At 47.8% G+C, this 25820-nt stretch overlaps 2 protein-coding genes across 6 annotated transcripts in view; both read left to right on the forward strand.

The window, feature by feature from the left end:
- The window catches only part of CAMTA1 (calmodulin binding transcription activator 1), an 815188-nt gene that overhangs the window by 100036 nt on the left and 689332 nt on the right, over positions 1 to 25820 (forward strand). The gene's annotated exons all lie outside the window — the stretch shown is intronic.
- On the forward strand, positions 13145 to 13709 carry LOC130491346 (60S ribosomal protein L21-like). The gene has a single exon (XM_056865064.1). The coding sequence runs from the start codon at positions 13183 to 13185 to the stop codon at positions 13663 to 13665; it is 483 nt and encodes a 160-aa protein (XP_056721042.1). The 5' UTR covers positions 13145 to 13182; the 3' UTR covers positions 13666 to 13709.

Here is a 25820-nt window from a genome sequence, read left to right on the forward strand (position 1 = left end):
ACAAGACACTCCTGGTTCACACCTTACCTTTCCCATGACCTCCCCTGGTGGCTATAGCACCTCATTCCCTGCTACAGTCCCTCGTCTGTAATACGGTAACGATAATAATAGCATCCTACATTGCACGGATGTTAGAAGGATTACATAAATAAAAGAGCGGGATAGTCATGGTAACGGTGATGCAAGCCACAGACGTGTTTTCTCCTTGCTAGGGAAGAGTTCAAGGTTCTCCTTTGCCTGTTCTAGCCAGAAGGGCAGCCTTGGAGATCCAACGTCATCAAAGCCCAACGAACCCAACCGGCTTCTCGTTGCCCGATTCGGCAGATCAGAAAGGAGCAAAGCGCCCGCCTCCCGACCCTCACACGAGCCCACCTCGGTGTACCTCTTAATTTGGCCCCGGAGACTTTGCATTAAAACGGGCCTGCTGCCGAGCGGCAAAAAAAACACACCCACCCACGAGGCGAGCCGCGATTTATAACGCCGGCACCTGCAGTGGAGAAAATGACGGATGAAGAAAATGTCTTTAATTATCATTCAGTGCCACATCCCTGTCTGCTCTCGTCTCGGGCGCCGCAGCTGTTGGCGCACACTTTATTTTAAAGCCAATGTGCTTATCTAGAGGAGAGGCCGATCTCCCTGGGCAAATTGACTTGTGGGAGACGGGAAAATGGCGAACTCTGCGAAGGAGCAGCTGAGCAAATGCAGATTGGGGGGGTTGCGTTTGCGCCCGTTAATTGTCTGATCCGTTTGACTTCACAGCAACTTTCCCCCTGCTTTTTTGTAAATAAAACATTTGCGGGGAAACAAAATCGAACACCTCGAACCAAATTGCTTTGCACGGAAGGGTTCGTGCTGCGTGCCAGACTCCTTCCACTCCCCCCCCAACCTCGCCACCCCGGTACGTCCTGTGAATAAATAAGATTAATGTAAATTTGCTTGTGTTGTATAAGCCTTCTTTGCAGTGCATGAGAGATTTGTATTTTGGAGGAGTTTGGATTTGGGGGGGGGCAAGGAGCAATGCAGTAGCAGGAGAGGCTGTGTGGTTGGGGATGATTACGAAAGAGGTGAGGGATAAACTCAGCAGAGAAGACTACAAGGAGATAAGAACATTCTTGGTGTAGTGTAGCCAGCATGGTGTAGTGGTTAAGAGCAGTGGTTTGAAGTGGTGGACTCTGATCTGGAGAACCGGTTTGATTCCCCTCTCCTCCTCATGAGCGGCAGATGCTAATCTGGTGATCTCGGAAGAGAACTGTTGCCAATCCTAGAAGACAAAGCTGACCTTGATAGACCAATGATCAGCCTCAGTATCAGTCAGAGATGTTTCCATCCAGCGTGGCATAGTGGTTAAGAGCAGTGGACTCTGATCTGGAGAACCGGGTTTGATTCCCCACTCCTCCACATGAGCGGCGGACTCTAACCTGGTGAACCAGGTTGGTTTCCCCACTCCTGCACATGAAGCCAGCTGGGTGACCTTGGGCTAGTCCCAGCTGTCTTAGAGCTCTCTCAGCCCCACCTACCTCACAAGGTGTCCGTTGTGGGGAGAGGAAGGGAAGGAGATTGTAAGCTGGTTTGAGGCTTCCTTAAGTGGTGGAGAAAGTTGCCTTATAAAAAGTTGCCTTCTTTTAAAGATATTGAAAGTCGGCATATAAAAACCGGCATATAAAAACCAATTCTTCTCCTCCTTCTCTTTCTCCTCCTCCTCTTCCTCCTTCTTCCTATGTAGTATTTTATTTCAGCAACTGCTTTCTAAGCACTGGGGGTCTCAAACTGGGGCTATATCAGCAGCAGCCCGATTCTTCACTATGTCCCATCGTGGCAGCTTGCTGGAGGAGGGTGCTGCCGCCCTGCTGTCTGTTGCGCTTCAGCACCCTTACTTAAGATGCCCACTGGGAGATACTGCAGTTACCTGTTCAACTGGGGTCATGTGACGCCAGGGGCCAGTAGGGTTTCACTTGGCCCTATTAAAGCTGCCGATTCTGGCTGGATCCTCATTTGAAGGGAGACACAGGCCCAGCCCGGCCGTTCTCGCTGGCCTCTTTCCCCGCTCTCCTTCCAAGATCAACTGCCCATCTTGCCTCTCAGCTCCCATCTCCCGAACTTAGAACTCGGGCAGCTTTTACCACCCTGGCCGAGCCCGGCCCACGTTTTTCGTCCTCCGCTCAGATGTTCACAAATGGCTTCGTTTCCCTCCGCCGGCATCGTTGACTGCGCAGAACCGAGGCTCCTCCCAAACCATCTCCCTTTGTCCCGGAGAGCCCCCGTTTCTGTCAAGGAAAACAAAACAGATACTCAGTTCCAATTATCTCAGGAAACATCCCCTTTTTATCTGGTAATCATTGCGTGACATTCGAGTAATATCAACAGCAATTGTGATGATGTGCAGGCAAATATAATTAAACAATCATGTGGCAATAATTGACTGGAGTTGTTAAAAGAGAGAGAGAGAGGCGCCCGCGTTTTTAGAGCGCGCCTTGCAAATTGCATCAAGGTCAGGAGAGATGAAACACGGCGTTGCGGCGCTCGTCACAGGAACCCCCGCCATGAAGGAATTAACACGTCTGTTCTCCAAAACGAACGCAGAGGTACACATTCCTCCCACATTAATTTTTATTAAGCCTTTTACGGTTTTAATACAAAACCTACTTACAGCAGCACTGCGAGTCCAGTCTGTTTTATATGTGCAATATATTCCAGCGGTTGTTTGGGCTCGTGCCTACTTCGAGTTAGTAGAAATCAGATATTTTCATGGCGCTTTTAACGAGAATGGAAAGCTTTGGCGAATGCCCCGCTCAACCGCAGGGATTTCTCCTGAGCTACTCTTTGACCCTGAAAGAAACTTGTTGATAGGGGCACCTCCTCACCTGCCAGTGGGTGGGGCAGGGATCCATATTGGAAAGCTCTTCAGCAAGGGGTTAAGCAGGGATCCATATTGGAAAGCTCTTCAGCAAGGGGTTAAGCTGAGCTACATGCATTTTTTCTAGAAACTAAAATGACTAAACTGAGGCTATAGTACTTTGGTCACATTATGAGAAGACAACACTCACTGGAAATGACAATAATGCTAGGAAAAAAGAAGAAGAAGAAGAGAGTTGGCTTTTATATGCCTACTTTCTCTACCACTTAAGGGAGACTCAAACTGGCTTACAATCACCTTCCCTTCCCCTCCCCACAACAGACACCTTGTGAGGTAGGTGCGGCTGAGAAAGCTCTAAGAGCTGTGAGTAGCCCAAGGTCGCCCAGCTGGTTTCATGTGGAGGAGTGGGGAAACCAACCCAGTTCACCAGATTAGCCTCCGCCGCTCATGTGGAGGAGTGGGGGAATCAAACCCGGTTCTCCAGATCAGAGTCCACCGCTCCAAACCACGGCTCTTAACCACTACACCACGCTGGTGGTAGGACAAGAGGAAGACCCAACATGAGATGGATTGACTCAATCAAGGAAGCCATGACCCTCGGTTTGCAAGACCTGAGCAAGGCAGTCACTGCTAGAATGTTTTGGAGGTCATTAATTCATGGGTGTATGTGCTGTCAAGTCATAGCTGACTTATGGCTATCCTATAGGGATTTTAATGCAAGAGACATTTGGAAGTGGTTTGCCATTGCCTGCGTGGTGGGTTAAGAACAGTGGATTCTAATTTGAGTCTGATTCCCCACCCCTACACATGAAGCCTGCTAAGTGACTTTGGGCTAGTCTCATTCTCTCCAAACTCTCTCAGCCTCTCCTACCTCGCAAGGTGTCTGTTGTGGGGAGAGGAAGGGAAGGCGATTGTAAGCCGCTTTGAGACTCCTTAAAAGGTAGAGAAAAGCAGGTTATAAAAACCAACTCTTCTTCTATCCAGCATCAGGGCCACATCTACCCCAGGAGGGGAGAAGAGGGAAATCACTCTCCTCCCCTTTCCTCTTGAGAACCGTCTGCCCGCCACCTTAGGTTCATTAACTCCTTGCGCTGTTTGCAGCCAGGTGCCGCGACATGATTAGCGATCCACCTCTGCACGTCTGTCTGTCATGTGCTCTTCATGTCCAGCCGTGCGCATGCTGACATGGGTAATTCATTGCCCCGGCGTTACAGTAAATCTGGGCAGGAAACGAGCGGTTCCTGGAGCTCCCCCCAATCCATCACGGTGTCTTCTGTTGTTCTTTGCTGACAAAACATGTTTATCTCCTTCTCCCCCCCGTTGGGTTATCTGTACTCTTTTGTTTTGACTCTGCAGTCAGAGGGTTTTTCCCAGCGACGCAACAATAGAGGCGCTTCTGCTGGAATCGGCTGGCTGTTGGCTCTTGTCTTTTCCCTTACGACGAATCCAGTTGTTATGACAAAAGTCAGTTGCCCGTTTCGATCATCAGGATGTATGGTTAATGCCAGACAAGCGACAATCATTCTTTTGTGGTTGAAGTGGTTAAGAGCGGTGGTTTGGAGTGGTGGACTGTGATCTGGAGAACCGGGTTTGATTCCCCACTCCTCCACATGAGCAGCGGAGGCTAATCTGGTGAACTGGATTTGTTTCCCCGCTCCTACATACGAAGTCAGCTGGGTGACCTTGGGTAAGTCACATTCTCTCAGCCCCACCGACCTCACAGGTTGTCTGTTGTGGGGAGGGGAAAGGAAGGTGATTGTAAGCTGGTTTGAGTCTCCCTTAAGTGCTAGAGGAAGTCGCCATATAAAAACCAACTCTTCTTCTTCAGTCCCAGTGGGGGTTTAATTCTCTAGGGGCGAGTCCCCAGGATGGCCAAGATGCCAAGCAGAGTAAAACCAGTGATGTTTTAACAAGATTTATTCCAGATTAACAAGACTTATTCCAGAGTGAGCTTTCCTGGTCCTGACCCAGGCTAGCTCTGTCTTGTTAGATCTCAGAAGCCTCCGCCGCTCATGTGAAGGAGTGGGGAATCAAACCCGGTTCTCTGGATCAGACTCCACCGCTCCAAACCACCCCTCTTAACCACTACACCACGCTGGTTGAATGTAGCTTCCTGGAAATCTCAGGTTTATTTTTAAAAGCAAGTTTCTAGGCCTTACGGCCTGAGAATGTGTGAACAATGCCTGGTGAATTCTGACCCAAGAGGAGTGGATACCTAAGATTTACGGTGCCCGGTGGCTCCTTGCCTCTCCCCATGATTGGCATCTGAAACAAGGGGAGGGGCTGTGGCTCAGTGGTGGAGCATCTGCTTGGCATGCAGAAGGTCCCAGGTTCAACCCCCAGCATCTCCAGTTAAAGGGACTAGGCAAGTAGGTGATGTGAAAGACCTCTGCCTGAGACCCTGGAGAGCCACTGCCGGTCTGATCAGGCAATACTGACTTTGATGGACCAAGGGTCTGATTCAGTATAAGGCAGCTTCATGTGTTCTCTAGGGGAGGGGCCATGACTCAGTGGTAGAACATCTGCTTGGCATGCAGAAGGTCCCAGGTTCAATCCCTGGCATCTTCAATTAAAAGAACCAGGCAAGCAGGTGATGGGAAAGACCTCTGCCTGAGACCCTGGAGAGCCGCTGCCGGTCTGAGCAGACAATACTGACTTTGATGGACCAAGGTCTGATTCAGTATAAGGCAGCTTCATGTGTTCAAGAAAAAGAGGGGGCCGCACCAAAACAAAATGAAAGTGAAGAAACATTGGGTGCAAGGGAAGTAATATTTAGGGGAGGGGCCGTGGCTCAGTAGCAGAGCATCTGCTTGGCATGCAGAAGGTCCCAGGTTCAATCCCCGGCATCTCCAGTTAAAGGGACTAGGCAAGTAGGTGATGTGAGAGACCTCTGCCTGAGACCCTGGAGAGCCGCTGCCGGTCTAAGTAGACAATACTGACTTTGATGGACTGAGGGTCTAATTCAGTATAAGGCAGCTTCATGTGTTCATGTGATGCGGAACTGGGGGCAACAGCCTAGTAAAATCAGGCAACGACGTGAGATTTTGCACGGGAGTTTCCCGGGTGCCCTTAATACGGGACTTTCGAGTCCCACAACAGGCACGGAAGGGGGACAGCGGGCGGCTCTGTGCGTCAGAGAATGGCTTTCCAGGTTGCTGCGTCGCACGACAGCATCTCGTGTTCCTACATCTGCAGTAGGGATTTTTTAATGTGTAAAGCTGAATTTTAATCGCCGCCTCAATTGACTATTAAAATACAGCACCGCACCATAAAATCACTGTTGCTCTGCTGCGGGGATACGTCCCAGAGCAGCAGAGTGGCGCTCATGCAGTCTGCGAGCTGATGATTCTGATGATGGCTGCAGCTTTTGTCATCTGTCTTCCTCTCGCTCGATCTTGGCCAGGATCCCTGCTTTTCTTGCACCGGGGGCAAGCCGAGGAAAGGCCCCCGCCGGCTGCAGTCGAACTAGCCTTGCAGCAGAGCCTCAGCCGCTCCTCACCACATACCCCCCGTGTCTGTAGGTTTGCCAACCTCCAGGGGGTGGCTGGAGATCTCCCGCTATTACAACCGATCTCCAGCCGAGAGAGATCAGTTCCCCTGGAGAAAAGGGCTGCTTTGGCAATTGGACTCTATGGCATTGAAGTCCCTCCCCAAACCCCACCCTCCTCAAGCTCCGCCCCAAAAACCTCCCACCAGTGGGGGACCAGGCAACCCTACATGTCAGGCACAGCTGCTGTTAGGGCTGTTGTTAGGGAAATTTCTGGAGATTTGAGGGTGGTGCTTGGGGACGGTGGGGTCTGTAGCAAGGAGGGAACTCAGTGGGGACGTGATGCTGTTAGGGTTGCCAGCTCCGGGTTGGGGAATGCCGGGATATTTTTGGGGTGGAGCTAGGGTTGCCAGGTCCCTCTTCACCACCGGTGGTAGGTTTTGGGGTGGAGCCTGAGGAGGGTGGGGTTTGGAGAGGGGAGAGACTTCGATGCCATAGAGTCCAGTTGCCAAAGCGGCCATTTTCTCCAGGTGAACTGATCTCTGTCGGCAGGAGATCAGTTGTTATAGCAGGAGATCTCCAGGTAGTACCTGGAGGTTAGTACAGGAGCGACACAACAATATAATTACAATGTTGAAAGGGTTCCCCGAATGTCAAAAGTTTTCAGGACTCCACTCCTTATGAGCTCCGGCAGAGTTTCTGCTCTGTTTTTCATCCAGTCGGAGTAGACTTCCCCCACAGCATGGATTTGGTTCCTTGTGGCCATAAAGGCTTTCATTATTCTCCTTCTTAGAAATGGCCCAGTATCTATTGATCCTGTCTTCGGGTCTGGCCTTTTTTCTCCCCTCTCTGGTGACTCTGGTGGAGCAACAGATATTTCAACCTTGTTAGCTCTTCTGCAGCCTGAAGAGCTGTCCACCTTCTGCTAATAAGCTCTTGTGCGTCTCCCAACCAGCGAGAACTTCCTGGCACGTGGCTAGAACGGCAGGGTTTGGCTGCTCTTGCTTCAGGGCAATGATTGGGGTGGGAATTGTATCTGCTGAAGTTTGCATCACGCTCCTTCTTATACCGGTAATGAGAACCACATCCACAGGAAAAAAAATCTCATTCCATTCATCCCTTTTCCACAACTGTGCCACACAAGAACTGTGCATAAACAGTGCAGAGTAGTTGTTATTTCTCAATTGACATACATATGCGTAAAATATCCATATCGTGCATCAGAGACCTACATTACCATCTACAGGGAAAGACAACATATGAAGTGGTCTTTTATCAGGTCAGCCTGTTAGATCTATCTAGTTCAGCAGCATTTCCTCTGGCCAGCAGTGGTTTTCTGGTGTCTTAGGCAAACACACAAACACAGTAGTAGAAGAAGAAGAGTTGGTTTTTACACGCCAACTTTCTCTACCATTTAAGGAAGAATCCGACCAGCTTACAATCACCTTCCCTTCCCCACAACAGAAACTCTGTGAGGTAGGTGGGGCTGAGAGAGCTCTGAGAACTGTGACTAGCCCAAGGTCACCCAGCTGGCCTCATGTGGAGGAGTGGAGAAACCAACCTGGTTTACCAGATTAGCGTCCACCGCTCATGTGGAGGAGTGGGGAAACAAACCCGGTTCTCCAGATTAGAGCCCACTGTTCCAAAACACTGCTCTACACCACGCTGGCTCTCCCACTAGCTTAGATCCTGTAACTGGAAATGCTGATGATTGAACCTGGGACATGTTACATCAAAAGTAGATGCTCGATTACAGGCTGATTTTATATAATTTGTTCCCTTCATTTACATGCCTCCTTTCTCACTGAAACCCGAGGTGGGTTAGGTAAAGGTAAATGCAAACACTGGGTCATTACTGACCCATGGGGTGACGTCACATCCTGAAGTTTCCTAGGCAGACTATGTTTACGGTCTGCCATTGCCTTCTCCAGTCGTCTACACTTTACCCCCAACAAGCTGGGTACTCATTTTACCGACCTCGGAAGGATGGAAGGCTGAGTCAACCTTGAGCCGGCGACCTGAAACCGACTTCTGTCGGGATCGAACTCAGGTCGTGAGCAGAGCTTGGTCTGCAGTACTGCAGGTCACCACTCTGCGCCACGGGGCTCTTCCGAGGTGGGTTACACATTTAAAAAACAATACACTAGGGACAATAGATGATAATGAAGAAGAAGAATTTGTTTTTATATCCAACTTTCTCTACCACTTAAGGGATAATCAAACCGGCTTACAATCACTTTCCCTTCCCCTCCCCACAAGAGTCACCTTGTGAGGTAGGTGAGGCTGAGAGAGTTTGGTGAGAACTGTGACTAGCCCAAGGTCACCCAGCTGGCTTCATGCGTAGGAGTGGGTAAACCAACCCAGTTCACCGGATTAACCTCCACCACTCATGTGGAGGAGTGGGGAATCGAACCCGGTTCTCCAGATTAGAGTGCCACCAATTTATGGTGACCCCAGCAAAAGGCTTTCAAGCAACTGAGAAGCAGTGGTGGTTTTCCATTGCCTTCCTCTGCAGGACCTTCCTTGGTGGTCTCCCATCCTAGTACCAACCCTGCTTAGCTTCTGAGATGGGCCGAGATCAGGCTATATTGTGCCACCTTCCCTTTCATACATACTTAACAGTGCAATCAAAACTGGATTAGAAAATTAGACAATACGTTATATTTTTCTAGTAAAGAGAAGTACAGTAAATCAGGATTACAAAACTGAAGAACAATGTACCAAAGGTGCATGACATCTGCAAAGAGCAGTGCCATGAAGACTGCCTAAAATTGCCTGTGGATGGGGTCTCCACGATTCAGGTGCTACCCGATGGCCTGTTCCTCTTCTTCTTTCTCTCTTGTGGGAACCCAAAGTTGCTCACATTTTTTTGGCTTTATTTTTTTATATACAAAGAAAAAATACACAGAACATTTATATTGAGAGAATAAATGCCACAAAAATACAATAATATAATATCAGTTTATATATTAGCCCATCTATCTAAACATGACAATATTTCTATTTCTGCTTTTTCCTCTGGTTTTACACCGTCCTGATAAGCAATAACGGGTCTCCATCTATGAATAAAAATTGCTTGTGTGAGCCTTTCTTTTCTCTTAATCGTCTGTACATTATATTTCTGTCCATCAGCATGATGAACTAACATTTCCTAAGCCAGCTTTCCAATGAAGAAAAAGAAGAGTTGGTTTTTATATGCTGACTTTCTCTACCACTTAAGGCAGACTCAAACCGGCTTACAATCACCTTCCCTTTCTCTCCCCACAACAGACACCCTGTGAGGTGGGTGAGGCTGAGAGAGCTGTGACTAGCCCAAGGTCACCCAGCTGGCTTCGTGTGTAGGAGTGGGGAAACGATTCCAGTTCACCAGATTAGCCTCCGCCACTCATGTGGAGGAGTGGGGAATCAAACCCGGTTCTCCAGATCAGACTCCACCGCTCCATGAGGGTACTGTCTTCTGTTTCCAGGGGTTTTTCTTTTTGCCAGGCGTCATCTAGCTGCCTCTATTAAGTTCCTTAACAAATACCCAGGTTTGATGTGGCATTTCCTATACTGGATCTCACTGCCACAGTGGCTCTTTAAGTTTTTTATCCATCAATATGACATGCATCATCAGCATAATTCCTTTTGATTGTGTAAACCGAGCCAATTTTTTGTTCAGAACTGTTTAGTGGCCTAAAAATATCAGCCTGAGTTTGTTTAGTCTGAATAAAGCCCTTAACTGAAGATACCAAAAAAGGGCATTTCCATCCATTTTTGTCTAATCTCCTCCCAGGGCATCATAACTCCCGTTCTGATGAAATCTATAAATCTAGTTAAACCAGCCCGAGTTCTTTCCAATTATGCCTTTGATATTTAACAAAGAATTAAAGCATGCTAGAATCTCGGAAGCTAAGCAGGGTCAGCGCTGGTTAGTATTTGGATGGGAGACCAGCAAGGAATACCAGGGTTGCTATGCAGAGGAAGGCCATGTCAAACTATCTCTGAATGTCTCTTGCCTTGAAAACTCTATGGGGTTGCCATGAGTCAGCTGTGACTTGATGGGAAAGAAAAAGAAAGAAAGAAAGAAAGAAAGAAAGAAAGAAAGAAAGAAAGAAAGAAAGAAAGAATAAGTAACTTCATAAACTAGACCAAAGCAGCTTACAACGTTGTTCTCTCCTCCTCCAGCATAGTGTAGTGGTTAAGAGTGCTGGCTTGGAGTGGTGGACTCAGATCTGGAGAACCGGGTTTGATTCCCCGCTCCTCCACATGAGTGGTGGAGGCTAATCTGGTGAACCAGGTTGGTTTCCCCACTCCTGCACATGAAGCCAGCAGGGTGACCTTGGGCTAGTCACAACTCTTAGAGCTCTCTCAGCCCCACCTACCTCACAGGGTGTCTGGTATGGGGAGGGGAAGGGAAGGAGACTATAAGCTGGTTTGAGTCTCCCTGAAGTGGTAGAGGAAGTCGGCATATAAAAACCAACTCCTCCTCTTCTTCTAACAATCCCTGTGAGGTAGGCTAGGCTGGGCGCATGTGACTGCCCCAGTGAGCTTCCATGGCAAAGTGGGCATTTGAACCTGGGTCTCCCGGTTCCTAGCCTGACCCCCTAACCACTACACCGCACCGGCTGTCATCTCTAGGCTGAAGAGTATTTACCCTGACTGAAGGACACTTGAACATTAAACTCCTCAAGTAACCCCTAGACTTTCATCCTGGGCTGGTCCCCTCCGCCCCGCCCGCACGGCCTGCTTCCCCCCTAGGGTTACTAACCTCCAGGTAGTAGCAGGAGATCTCCTGCTGTTACAACTAATCTCCAGCCAATAGAGATCAGTTCCCCTGGAGAAAATGGCTGCCTTTGGCAATTGGACTCTATGGCATTGAAGTCCATCCTCTCCCCAAACCCCACCCTCCTCAGGCTCCATCCCAAAAACCTCCCATCGGTAGCGAAGAGGGATCTGGCAACCTTACTCCCCCCCACCCCACCAGCAGTAGTGAAGCATGGTCTGAGTCCTTTTATCTCTCCACCGGTGATGGAGCGGCCTTTTCGGAGACAACCATCTGATTCACGGTTTGTTGGCACAGAATTTGGCTGTGCGTCGTATTTACTTTTTTGTTGACTGTTGGCTGTTAACAGCGGTAATTACAGTATAGTTGTGAGATGAAAACATGACTAAATTATGACAGCGCCTGGGTAACAATCTTTTCCGACGGACTCCAAAGGCAACAGCTGTACAATTAGGCTATAAATTCTCTTAAATGAACTTGTCTCTGGGAATGGTACCTGCGTGGCATCGTTTTGTAAGGGATAACTAGACTTAATGGTCTCGGCGAAGGAGTCCCACAAATAGCCGGCTCGGAGAAGAGAAAGGGAGAGGATGAAAGGGACTTTGTTCTTGGTCACAAGCCACGTGTTCTCTTTGCGGGGTGGTGGTGGGGGACACAAACGGCCCGGCGCCTTTCCTCTCTCTTGTTGTGGGACGACTTTGAAAAAGCCGAGCGTCCCCTTGATGGGCACGGGGGACTCCTTCCCACTTCAAAGCCCCATCCGGATCCAACCGCAGAAGCCCCCGGAAGGGGATTGACGCCGCTGCCCGATCCAAAGCAGGCCATGCTTTCGTCTCATCGTCTCCAGGCACTGCGCGGCGGAAGAAGCACTGACGCGACGCAGAAAGAGCCCTGTTATTTATACAAACACACACATATATGGTAATTAAAAAGAAGCCGTTCCTGTTTTAATTAATGGCGCTATATTTTAAGCACTGATTAGGGGTTTCCAAGCAGCGTTTCTGAATTTTTTATTTTTCGAGGCCTGCAATCTCGGCCTCGTTTTCTCTCTGCGTTTCAGGCCAAGGCAGAGATCGTTCCTTTCTCGAGGGCTTTTGAAGACCGGGAGGCGCGGGTCCGGAGTTGCTAGAATCTGAATTGGTTCGGATTTCTGCCCCTACTGCCTTTGGGAGGCTAACAACAGAGCCAGCATTAGAAGAAGAAGAGTTGGTTTTTATATGCCGACTTTCTCTACCACTCAAGGAAGAATCAAACCGGCCTTACAATCGCCTTCCCTTCCCCTCCCCACAACAGGCACCTTGTGAGGTAGGTGAGGCTGAGAGAGTTCTGAGAGAACTGTGACTGGCCCAAGAGAAATAAATCTTGGAGTATCAATGAATATTTATTTAAAAATAAGAAGATAACAGACAAAATAAAATTAGAAATACAACATTATTTTCAGGAAAACGCAGATAAAGGAACCCCAGAAGATGTTGTCTGGGATGCGGGGAAGGTAGTAATTAGAGGTATATTAATACAACAAAATTCGAGGTGGTATAGAGAGAGAGAGAGTGGAAAAAGAAGAAAATATTGGAGGAAATCAAACAAGCAGAATTAAAGTTAAGAAAAGCACAAAATAAAGTACTTAAACAAGAACAGATTGATAAAATAAAAAAAATTGCAACAACAATATGAAACTTTAATAACTGTAGATATAGAAAAAAATAATGTATAACAGACAAATTTTTTTTGAACATTCAAATAAACCAGGTAAAATGTTAGCATGGCAGCTTAAACACAAAGAGAAGAAAAAAAAGAGTCTGCCACTCTTAACCACTACACCACACTGGCCCCATTCTGCTATTGGATTGGATAGATCACAGCCAAAAGGAGGGAGCTTTCAAACTTTCCCCTCTTCACCAGGCTGTCTTCTGCAGCGCTACCTAAGGCCATCCTCCTCCTCAGCTTCATGACTTAGCAGAGATTTGAACCTGCTTTTTTCCCATCGCAGTGCTGCCCTGGCTTCCTAGGAAGGACAAGAATACTTCTCAGGCTTTTTTCCCAGCCTCGGACACCATTTTGCAGAAATCAGACAAGATGACCAATACAAAGGGGAAGAGGAGGGGGACTCGTTGTACGTTCTCAAGACCCTTCCGCAAACATGGTGTTGTCCCTCTGGCCACTTACATGCGCATATACCAAAAGGGTGATATTGTGGGCATCAAGGGCATGGGTACAGTTCAGAAAGGCACGCCCCACATATGTTACCATGGCAAAACAGGAAGGGTATTCAACATTACCCAGCATGCTGTCGGTATTATTGTGAACAGGAAGCTTAAGGGCAAGATCCTCGCCAAGAGAATTAATGTGCGTATTGAGCATATCAGGCATTCCAAGAGCCGAGACAGCTTCTTGCGGCGTGTGAAGGAAAACGAAAGGAAGAAAAAGGAAGCAAAGGAAAAGGGCGCTTGGTTTGAACTGAAACGCCAGCCTGCTCCTCCGAGAGAAGCACACTTTGTGAGAACCGATGGCAAAGAGCCAGAGTTGCTGGAACCAATTCCATACGAGTTCATGGCATAATGTATATGAACAAAAGAAAATCTTTTAAGGAACTGGAAAAAAAATGCTTCTCAGGCGCTTCCCTCTAGAAGGCCCAATCTCAAAAGGCGGTGGGACTGGCAAGCAATTCCTTACTGCCTCATTGTCCTTTGGAGAATGGCTTCACCACATTGGTGGTTCTTCTTTGGCCAAGGGTGGGGGGCAGGAAGGATCCTTACTATCAGTGGGAGCCTCTGTAGAGTAGGCCTCAGTTTCCACAGTAGACCCACGAACCTGGCCATACATGACGAGATGCCTCAAAGTGACCGTAGCAGCCAGAGTTTCCATCATCACCTTGTTTGTTTTAGAACTCAAAGCAGCAGAGAGGAGCCATGGAAAGGCTGCTTGCTTGTCTGAATCCCAGGACAATTGGAGGTGCTTCTGGAAGAAGAGCGTGTGCATCGGTGGTACAAATGAGAGAAGGTGGCAAGGGCCCCCCGACAGCTGTTAGGACTGCTAGCTGCTGCAGGCCCCCAGAGGCGTCCCATCATGTTCCTGGTCTCCTGCAGGATTTGGGCTAGGAGTTAGCAGTTGCCAGCCTCATACCCAAGAGAGGATTGCCTGTTGTTCTAAGAGGTTTGGAGCAGTGAGAAAATTATGTTAGTGTCTTAGCAAACCGTTCTCCTGCCTGTTTCCTGGAGTGGCTGTCCTTTCGAGGAAGGACGGCAGTGCCGGTGTGTATGCCACCGTTCATGAAAAGCGGCTCTCCTCTTTAAAGCAGCAGGTAACAGAGTGTCACTAGGCATTAACTTCTCTGTCTCTAGAAGCCCACTTGCTTTCATGTATAGTGTTTTCCTCCACCAGAGATAAGGGGAGAAGCCTGGGCCATTGCCTAAGTAGCTTGTATCTTGAAATAAAGAAAGTGGGAAGGGCACATTCCGCCAGGGTTGCCAACCTCTAGGTACTAGCTGGAGATCTCCTGTTATTACAACTGATCTCCAGCTGATAAAGATCAGTTCCTTTGGAGAAAATGGTTGCTTTGGCTATTGGACTCTATGGCGAAGAAGAAGAAGAGGAGGAGGAGGAGGAGGAGAAGAGTAGTAGTAGTAGTAGTTGGTTTTTATATGCCAACTTTCTCTACGGCTTACAATCACCTTCCCTTCCCCTCCACACAACAGACACCCTGTGAGGTAGGTGGAGCTGAGAGAGCTCCAAGAGAGCTGCGACTAGCCCAAGGTCACCCAGCTGGCTTCATGTGGAGGAGTGGGGAAACATCCAGTTCACCAGATTAGCGTTCACCACTCAATGTGGAGGAGTGGGGAATCAAACCTCCAGTTCATAATCCACTGCTCCAAACCACCGCACTTAACCACTACACCCTCCCCTCTTCAAATCCCGCCTTCCTCAGGCTCCACCCCCAAAATCTCCAGGTGTCTCCCACACTGGAGCTGGAAACCCTACATTTTGCCTTTCCGGGCAGCCAAAATTTCTCAGCATTTCTTCCCTCCGTCCTACCAGCTTTTGCACGGGAAAGGCGTCTGTGGCAGCGACGATCCAAGTAACCCACCCAGTCATTTTTTCTTAATGGAATACCGGAGTACAAAAAGCTGTTTTCACACAGAGTGGGAAAGCATTTAAGCTAATTAAATACACTGTTAATTGCAGAGCGCAAAATGCAACGTAACACTCTTTGGGAATACGGGAGCCTGGCAGATCCCACTCTCCCATGTGCAACAAGTAAAGTAGGGAGCCCCACTTGCCTCTGATGTCACGGGGCTATGTGTTTTGCATCCTTCCCCATTTGAAAAGAGGGGGGGAGCTGCTTTGCCCTGACATAGCTTTAATCTGATAACGAAACTTTTCATTTGGTTACTGTAGAATACAACTGGTCTTAATAGACTCGATGGCAGAGGGGCTGTGGCTCAGCGTTAGAGAATCTGCTTGACATGCAGGAGGTCCCAGGTTCAATCCCCGGGCATCTCCAGTTAAAAGGATCTGGCAGTAGGTGATGTGAAAGACCTCCGCCTGAGATCCTGGAGAGTCGCTGCTGGTCTGATCGTTTCAGAGAGTAGCAGTGTTGGCCTGCAGTAAAATAGCTATTATTATTATAATAATTTGTTGCGGTCCTTGACCAGTATTACAAAGTTAAAACATCATTAAAACAACAATAGTTCAATACAACAACAACAACAAAATTGCTGCATGAACATTTGAGCTAGTCAAATGGGTTTAAAACTCTGCACCAGCTTTAATATCGTTTCCCCGTGTCTTACATAAGACAGAATTTGGCTGCTTGTCTGGATACCCAGTGGTTTCTATCAGACAACAGATATTTCAGTTTAGCTGCATCAGATTCATGAAGAAGCCCAACTGACAGTGGCTGGAGATATTTTGATCTGGTCTCCTTGTAACGGGGACATCTCAGAAGCATGTGCTCTGTAGGTTCCACCTCCCCCATCGAGCATAAATGTAATCTTTCTGAGTAAGGGATCTTTTTAAATCTCCCTACCAGCATGGCAGAAGGAAGTGCCGCGCACATTGCCAAGGTAAATGCTCTTCTGCTGCTGTTAAATTCTAGCTTAGTTACCGTAAATAGGCTGCCGGGGCAACCACATATTTAATGCTCAGTAAAATAGCTAGATTTGAGTCCAGTAGCATCTTGGCGAGAGCCAGCGTGGTGTAGTGGTTAAGAGCGGAAGACTCTAATCTGGAGAACCAGGTTCGAGTCCCCACTCCTCCCCATGAAGCCTGCTGGGTGTCCTTGGGCCAGTCACAGTCCTCTCCGAACTCTCTCAGCCTGCGCAGAGGCAGGCAATGTCAAACCACCTCCCAAGGTCTCTTGCCTTGAGAACCCTACGGGGTCGCCATAAGTCAGCTGTGACTCAACCGCACTTTCCACCACCACAGTACCTTGGAGGTCAACAAGAGTTTCAGGGTATACGCTTTTGAGAGTCCAAGCTCCCTTCATCAGACTGAGAAGACAATACTCAGTCTGAGTAGACTGTAGTGCATTTGATGGAATAATGATCTGTTTCAGCCTAAGGCAGCTTCAGGTGTTCATGTGTCTGGGCTGCTCTGACGTCCTATTGGTGGACTTTTAAAAAGATTTACTTCCTGGGCAACTGTGGAGTTACCTTCTCGGAGAGAACAGTCCAGCATGGTGTAGTGGTTAAGAACGGTGGTTTGGAGTGGTGGATTCTGATCTGGAGAATCGGGTTTGATTCCCCACTCCTCCACATGAGCGCTGGACGCTAATGTGGTTAACCAGGTTGGTCTCCCCATTCCTGCACATGAAGCCAGCTGGGTGACCTTGGGCTAGTCACAGCTGTCTCAGCCCCACCCACTTCACAGGGTGTCTGTTGTGGGGAGCGGAAGGGAAGGTGATTGTAAGCCGGTTTGAGTCTCCCTTAAGTGGTAGAGAAAATCGGCATATAAAAACCAACTCTTCTTCTTCTTCTTCTTCTTCTTCTTCTTCTTCTTCTTCTTCTTCTTCTTCTTCTTCTTCTTCTTGCTTTGTCATCAAGCAGCAACTGCATATATGGTTGCCAGGTCCCTCTTTGCCCCCGGCAGGAGGTTTTTGGGGTGGAGCCTGAGGAAGGTGGGATTTGGGGAGGGGAGGGACTTCAATGCCATAGAGTCCAATGGCCAAAGCGGCCATTTTCTTTAGCTGAACCGATCTCTATCGGCTGGAGATCAGTTGTAATAGCAGGAGATTTCCAGCTAGTACCTGGAGGTTGGTAACCCTAACTGTACTGTGCACGTAGACCACCCCTTCCAAAAACAGGATTTTGTTTATTGGGTTGCTGAAGACGTTTTCGCGGGATGACAAGGTGTGGAATGGTATCCTTCACCTTTAGACCAGCTTCTGTTCTAATGCCTCCGTCTTCCAAGGGAAGATGTCGCTTTGTGTTAGGTTATAGATCTCCCCCGTCTTTTAGGGTTGCCAGTTCCAGGTTGGGAAATGCCTGGATATTTTGGGGGTGGAGCCTGATGAAGGTGGGGTTTGGGGAGGGGAAGAAGAGTTGGTTTTTATATGCCAACTTTCTCTACTGCTTAAGGGAGACTCAAACCAGCTTACAATCACCTTCCCTTCCCCTCCCCACAACAGACACCCTGTGAGGTGGGTGGGGCTGAAAGAGCTGTGAGTAGCCTAAGGTCACCCAGCTGGCTTTCTGTGTAGGAGTGGGGAAACAAATCCAGTTCACCAGATTAGCCTCCGCCGCTCATGTGGAGGAGTGGGGAATCAAACCCGGTTCTCCAGATCAGACTCCACCTCTCAATGGCATATAAGGCCATAAGAGCGCCTTCTGAAGCAGCCATTTTCTCCAGGTAAACTAATCTCTGCCACCTGGAGATTAGTTGTAACAGTGGGAGATCGGGAGGCTGGCGACCCTACTGTCTGTGGTAAAACTGGGCCAAGATGGGGTTTTGTACCCGAAGCTTAGAAACTGACAGGCGGTCATCGCAAAGTCTGCAGGGACACACCACTTGGCATTACGATGTGTCTTTGTTTGCCTCCTTGGGGAGCGGGTGTGAGGGCTGAGCCAGAAAGCCTGCTTTCTCTGACCGAAGCAGCCGCTTTAAAATCTATGTACTTTGCATACTTAAGTGGAGTTGCCCCGTGTGCATATATAAAACTCTTTCCTTGCTGACCTTTGCTATTTTCGTTCCAATTCGATGTCACAGGCCAAAACAGAAGGCTGACGCTTGTCGAATCCTCCTTACAGCAGGGCGTACTCAGCATCAGGGTGACTGGCCAAATCTGCTTTCCCAGGCTCTCTCCCTTTCTTGGGATCCGCTGGCTGATGAGCCAATTCTAAATTGTCATTAGGGGGAAAAATTCTTTGTATCATATGTAGAGAGAAAAAACTAGCATGGCGTAGCGGTTAAGAGCGGCGGACTCGAATCTGGAGAGCCGGGCTCGATTCCCCACTCCTCTGCATGAAGCCTGCTGGGTGACCTGGGGCCAGCCGCAGTGCTCTCAAAACTCAGCCCACGCGAAGGCAGGCTATGTAGGGTTGCCAGGTCCCTCGTGGCCATCGGCGGGAGGTTTTTAGGGTGGAGCCTGAGGAGGGCGGGGTTTGGGGAGGGGAGGGATTTCCATGCAATAGAATCCAATTGCCAAAGCTGCCATTTTCTCCAGGGGAACTGATCTCTATCGGCTGGCGATCAGTTGTAATAGCAGGAGATCTCCAGCTAGTACCTGGAGGTTGGGGGAGAAATAGACACCACTGTACTAGTATCGGGGAGATTAGGAAATCAGTACAGGAAGCAATATGTATCCATTACTTTGAAATACTATTAAGATGTGCAATATAAGAGGAACTTTATCGAAGGACTGATGAAGAATACATATTCAGAGAATTTGAAACGGCCGTATCCTCCATGAATTTTTTCCTCACTGAATATTGAATATTCTCCTACCTACCTGCATTGAGAAGAGCGCAGAAGAATGATGTTTGTACTCTCTGAGACACGTCATATATGAACTGTTCCCTTTCTTCCTTCACCTTTGAGGTGGTTGATTGTATGTTTGTTTTACTGTTGTATTTGTGTGTTGTATACATTTTATATGTGAGTCAGTATATTGATGTATAAGGTTAGACACAGTAGCGTATAAAGATATTTTTGCACTTTAAATTTGATTTCGCTCCTGTACTGAGTACCTGGAGGTTGGCAGCCCTAAGGCAATGGCAAACCACCTCTGAACGTCTCTTGCCTTGAAAACCCTACGGGGTACCATAAATTAGCGGTGACTTGATGGCACATTCCTCCACCACACATCATATGTAAAAAGGCAGAGTATAATGGACAGAGGCCTTCTCTTAGTAGAGGCATTTCCAGACCCTCCAACATGTAAGAGTTAAAAAATAGGGGCATGCTTCTTCTTTTTTTTTACATTTAACATCCCTATTTTCACACTGGGGGTCGCTGCCTGAGGATACCCCCCCCCCATATCCCTGCAGGGGGACGTGCCTTATAGGCTTTTCTCTGCCTGTTTGCACGCCATATCAATTTCCGTTGTAACAGCCTGACCCAACTGAAAAGCAAGGAGGGTTCTTTTGGCCAAATATACATCCTTCAAAACCTAGCTGCCTGGTGATGATATTGTGTCTGTCCCAGTGGATTTCTTGGCAGAGTGTGAAGCCAAATCTTCTAGGTCCTAGACCGAACACCCTAACCACTACTCCGCACTTGCTCCCAATGTCATGGGCAATGTTTTCCTCAGGATGCATGTTTATGCTTCCCATTTGCCCATTTGGAGACTTCGTGTCTCAGTAACATTTGCCCCCTTCGTTCTGATCACCTCAGTGGCTACTGGCCATGATGACTAAAGGGAGCCTCCACACTCAGAGGCAGTCAATCTCTGAATGCCAGTGTCAGGAGACAACATCGGGGAAGGCCTCAGCTCTAGGGTTGCCAACCTCCAGGTAATAGCAGAAGATCTCCTGCTATTAGAACTGGTCTCCAGCTGATATAGATCAGTTCCCCTGGAGAAAATGGCCGCTTTGGCCATTGGACTCTATGGCATTGAAGTCCCTCCCCTCCCAAACCCCGCCCTCCTCAGGCCCCGCCCCCAAAATATCCCACCGATAGCGAAGAGGGGCCTGGCAACCCTGCTTAGCCCATACGTCCTGTTGCTGGAACCTCCAGAGGAACTGGCTGACCACTGTGTGAGACAGGATGCTGGACCGAATGGATCACCGATCTGATCCAGCAGGGCTTTGCTTATCTTCCCATTCCCCGAATTCTGGAGGCTGCTTTAAATTTGATTCTCATGCTGCTTCACATCTGGCTTGAATTTTTATCTTATTGTTTAATTGCATTTTATTTTTTGCCGACCACTTTGAGAACTCTGTTTCGAGGGGGTGGTTCAGCAACATAGCAGATCAATAAATAATTCTTGACGGCCTGAATACCATGCCCAATGATAGTTTTGCACAAAGGTGTTCAGTTTGTGCCAATTCAGCCTTTTATTTTGCAAAAGGTTTTGCTCAGGAGATGCTCAGCTTTGGAGATGCAATGGTAGCAACAGCGGCTGCCCTTCCGGATCTGGGCTCTGCAATGTATTGGCTCTTCCTGCCTGCTGCCGGACCGGCTTCGACTTTTCTAAGCCTTTGGTTATTAATGGGACTGTGGCTCTCCCTGTGGAAAAATTCCCGGCTGTAAATAGTGAGCCCAGAAAAATATGGCACCTGAAATCAAGCTCAGCTGTCTACTCTTGGAAAGAGAAAGCTCTCTACGTACCCCCATATATTGCTTGGGACTTTCCCCCAGCGCTTCCTGATTGCTGACAGAATGCTAATTTACTGGAGCATAACTCAAAACAGGGAGGAAAAAAGTTCCCTTCTGCGTTTGGAGATAATCCACTTAAATCTCACGGAATGAAAAATTAAGAGGGTGTCTATGGAGCTGTGATAATTCTTCTCCCCAATCCCTCACCCCCTCCCTTTGCCAGAACTAGAGAACTGCAAACCCCATCACGGTTTGTACAAATGCAGTCGCTCACAAAGCGCTCAAATCCTGAACCCCTGCCTGGCCTTGTGTGTTATATTTCTACTTCTTCGGAGGGCTGTTCCGAAGAGAGCCAGCTCCAAAGAGAGCCAGTGTGGTGTAATGGTTAAGAGCGGTGGTTTGGAGCAATGGAGTCTGATCTGGAGAACCGAGTATGATTCCCCACTCCTCCACATGAGCGGCGGAGGCTAATCTGGTGAACTGGATTTGTTTCCCCACTCCTCCACATGAAGCCAGCTGGGTGACCTTGGGCTAGTCACAGCTCTCTCAGCCTCACCTACCTCACAGGGTGTCTGTTGTGGGGAGGGGAGGGGAAGGCGATTGTAAGGCCGGTTTGATTCTTCCTTGAGTGGTAGAGAAAGTCGGCATATAAAAACCAACTCTTCTTCTTCTTCTTCTTCTGCTGCTGCTGCTGCTGCTGCTGCTGCTACAAGCCGGCTGTTCCTCTTCTTTCTCCTCCTCATTTGTTATTTTTAACTGTCTTAAATTGTACAGCACCTAGTACTTTTATTTAATTGTTAAATCCCTCCCTACAGGTTTACAATCTGCTGCGTGGCGAAATAGCACAGGGAATGGAAGCCCCCAGCGGGAAGTGCATACTTGAGTCGGTTTAATCCTTTGTTTTAATTGGAAGCATTGTGGGTTTGAGCACAGTCCTTCATTGTTTTGCAGCTATTTGGTCTGCAGTGTTTTAACACACAAAGGATCAAGAAGGAAATTATTAAAGCCGGCCTATCCTCCAATATCATGTCACAGTAGGGTTGCCAACCTCCAGGTACTAGCGGGAGATCTCCTGCTATTCCAACTGATCTCCAGCAGATAGAGATCAGTTCACCTGGAGAAAATGGCCGCTTTGGCAATTGGACTCTATGGCATTGAAGTCCCTCCCCTCCCTAAACCCCACCCTCCTCAGGCTCTGCCCCCAAAACCTCCCACTGGTAGCAAAGAGGGACCTGGCAACCCTAGGGGAAAGTTTGGGTAACATGAAAAAAATGTGGTAAGTTTTAATTGAAGAAAAAGCCAAATGATCAGTCAGCCAGTTAGGGTTTTTGGGGTGGAGCCTGAGGAGGGCGGGGTTTGGGGAGGGGAGGGACATCAAAGCCAAAGAGTCCAATTGCCAAAGCGGCCACTTTCTCCAGGTGAACCGATCTCTATCGGCTGGAGATCAGTTGTAATAGCAGGAGATCTCCAGCTAGTACCTGGAAGCTATAGTCTAAAATAAACAAAAACCTATGCTGAAAACAACTATGTTTAAACAATCACAGCACACAGGCTCATAAGTAGAACAACATTTACTAACAATAATGTGACTGCACTATGAAAACATTCAACAGTACAAAGTACAAATATCCAGTTTGCAACATATAAATGGAAATAATATCGAGGGAGTGGGTTTCTCCTTTTCAATTTCCTTTATAAAGATGTCGCCAGGTTACTTCACCAGGAAACGCTGGAATTCCTCCTTAATCATGCACAGTCCAAAATGTAAGTAAAGAACAGTGTCCAATAATGAACAAACAAAACGGCACCTCCAGATTCATCGGTTGGTCTTTTGTACCCATGAGAATACTTCATAGCATTGCAATTCGCATATAGAAAAAAGACAAAAGACCAACTGATGAAGCAAGTTTTATTGCGAAACGAACACCCATCTGGAGGTGCTGTTTTGTAAATGTTGCAGTACCTGGAAGCTGGCAGCCCTAGCTGTGTGATGGAGGGTCCTAGGAACCACCCCCCTCTGCACCCACTGATTCTGGTGGTCCAGAATCAGTGAAACTGTCCTGGTAGAAAGAACGTGCTAGGGCTGTCCAGCATGAGGAGTGACACCCTGCGCATTTGGTTGTGTGGGAAGGTGCCCTGCTGCCAGTGGCTGATTGCATGTGACAGCATTTACAGAGCACTTTTATGAGTGCTTGAAGCACATCATGTACATCAGTTTAAGGGGTTGGTCTGCAGCAGAACAGCAAGATTCGAGTCCAGTAACACCTTAAAGGCCAACAAGATCTCCAGGGTATAAGCTACCGAGAATCAGAGTTCACAAAGCACTTTGACAAAGGGAGCTTTGACTCTCGAAAGTTTGTACCCTGAAAATCATAGAATCATAGAGTTGGAAGGGGTCATAGAGGCCATCTAGACCAACCCCCCTGCTCAATGCAGGATCAGCCTAGAGCATCCCTGACAAGTGTTTGTCTAGCCTCTGCTTAAAGACTGCCAGTGAGGGGGACGTCACCACCCATCTAGGTAGCTGATTCCACCGTCGAACAACTCTTACTGTAAAAAACTTTCCTAATACCCAGCTGGTACCTCTCCGCCTGTAATTTAAACCCATTATTGCGAGTCCTATCCTCTGCTGCCAACAGGAACAGCTCCCTGCCCTCCTCTAAGTGGCAGCCCTTCAAATACTTCAAGAGAGCAATTGTGTCCCCCCTCAACCTCCTCTTCTCCAGACTAAACATTGCCAAGTCCCTCAGCCTTTCCTCATAGGGCTTGGTCTCCAGGCCCCTGATCATCCTCGTCTAGGGTTGCCAGGTCCCTCTTCACTACCAGTGGGAGGTTTTTGGGGCACAGCCTGAGGAGGGCGGGGTTTGGGGAGGGGAGGAACTTCAATGCCATAGAGTCCAATTGCCAAAGCGGCCATTTTCTCCAGATGAACTGATCTCTATCGTCTGGAGATCAGTTGTAATAGCAGGAGATCTCCAGCTAATACCTGGAGGTTGGTATTACGCTGGTAACTCTGCAAGGTAGGCCAGATCTCCCTTCTTTTTCCTTTATCTCTTGTTTTTTATTTTTTATTTCAACACTCCCTCCAGATTTCAAAGGATTAAGTGGAAATCCCTCTACATATCTCTGTCAATTGGTTAAGAGCAGGGTAATGCGTGTTGGGGTGGGTACAGGCATCCCATTTTTGCTTGCTGTTTGGGGAAACTGCTTGAATTTGAGTTAGCTTTCTGCGTTTCAAGATCTACCTAGTGGCGTACATCTTTATTGGAAGAAAAAAGGGGAATAAAACCCAACCTAAAAACAGAAACTGGGTACCCAAGGTTGGGTAGAACTAAAAATATTTTAAAACATTAAAATAGCACAATGGCATTTCCTAGGGTTGATACCTGTAACCACATACCAGACGCGTTTCTGCCTACTGGGCCTTCATCAGAGGTCAATTAAAACCCATGTTAAGCCTGCACACATTTACAGAAATAAATACATATACAAACAGTTTAAATCAAACCAGGCATGTGTATAGGTTGTAAAATCTATTACCAATTACTCAAACATCTGGTCAGATTGGTTCTAGTTGTAATACTGGTTTGTATATGTCTCTCATATACGATGTGTGCAGTTATCAACCTAGTAGAGCAACCTGGTAGAGCTTTCTGTGTTTCAAGATCTACCTGGTGGTATACATCTTTATTGTCCTGAATCCCCAATGAAACAGGGGTGGAAAGAAAGTCACAGCCACAGATGCCAAGCAGACAGGGTTTATGTTTCCCGTAGGGGACATGGGTCATTGCAAGCAGCTGTTCCCCTGCACCCCGCCATGAAGCTGCCCTGTTGGAAATTCACCGATACCGATTTATGCTTGCCGAACTGGAAAGCTGCAAGTTTTATCCCCTCAGTTAGGGGAGAGGTCACAGCTCAGTGATAGAGTACGTGAGAAAATCTCCAGCATCTCCAGTAAAGAAAAGGTGGGCAGGGGCTCAGCTAGCCTTGTAAATACCCCACCTCCTGGTCTTGTAGGACGGCTGCTCCTCAGAGAAGAGGTAATACTGATTCTGTACAAGTCAGTGTCATCTGTTCATAGCTGCCTGATTCTGTACAAGTCAGTGTCATAGAATCATAGAGTTGGAAGGGACCACCATGGTCATCTAGTCCAACCCCCTGCACAATGCAGGAAATTCAAAACTACCCCCCCACACCCCTAGTGACCAGAAGATGGCCAAGATGCCCTCCCTCTCATCATCTGCCTAAGGTCATAGAATCAGCATTGCTGACAGATGGCCATCTAACCTCTTCTTAAAAACCTCCAGGGAAGGAGAGCTTACCGCATCTGTTCATAGCTGCCGTCTCTAACCTGCTGCTTCAGCTGCAGCAGAAGTTCGGGATTCGAATTCCCCCTATAACACAGAATTTACTTGCTGCGTTCCAAAGTAATACAGTGTTTACCTTTGGGAAAGGAATTTCTTAGTCAGGAATTACTGAAGGGGTATGGTAATGCTTACAAATGTAATGTAAGGTATCTTAAAGGTATGAAGAGTAAGCACGTTCAGGATGGATAAGCATTTGACTTGGAGGAATCAGCATTATGTATTTTCCCCTCATCCTCTTTCTCGCAGTGACTTGAACTATAGATATTTCTACTGATATCAGATATTCTATTTTTTTTACTGCATGCTATGTATAGTTATGTATGTGTATTGTTTAAAACTGTGTAAACCTAAAAGGGAATAAATTATTATTTTTTTACGTTCAGGATTCGAATTCAGTACAATGAGCTAAGGAGAGGCCCTTCCATACATCCTTGTCGGCTCCCCGAGCTTTCGCCTCTTCTGACCATTGGAACGATTGCATAGACCCGACAAATATTCTTATGCTTCAGCTAAGCAATCTGGCAACTCAGTTTAACCCCTTAAATACTCCGGGTGCCATTTCCAGAAGCGCAAGAAGGTTTTCTTTCTTTTTCT

The sequence above is a fragment of the Euleptes europaea genome, chromosome 19 (assembly GCF_029931775.1).
Source record: "Euleptes europaea isolate rEulEur1 chromosome 19, rEulEur1.hap1, whole genome shotgun sequence".
NCBI classification, from domain to species: domain Eukaryota; kingdom Metazoa; phylum Chordata; class Lepidosauria; order Squamata; family Sphaerodactylidae; genus Euleptes; species Euleptes europaea.

Coding starts and splice junctions, on each gene's coding strand:
- LOC130491346 (XM_056865064.1), top strand. CDS start 13,183: ATGACCAATACAAAGGGGAAGAGGAGGGGGACTCGTTGTACGTTCTCA.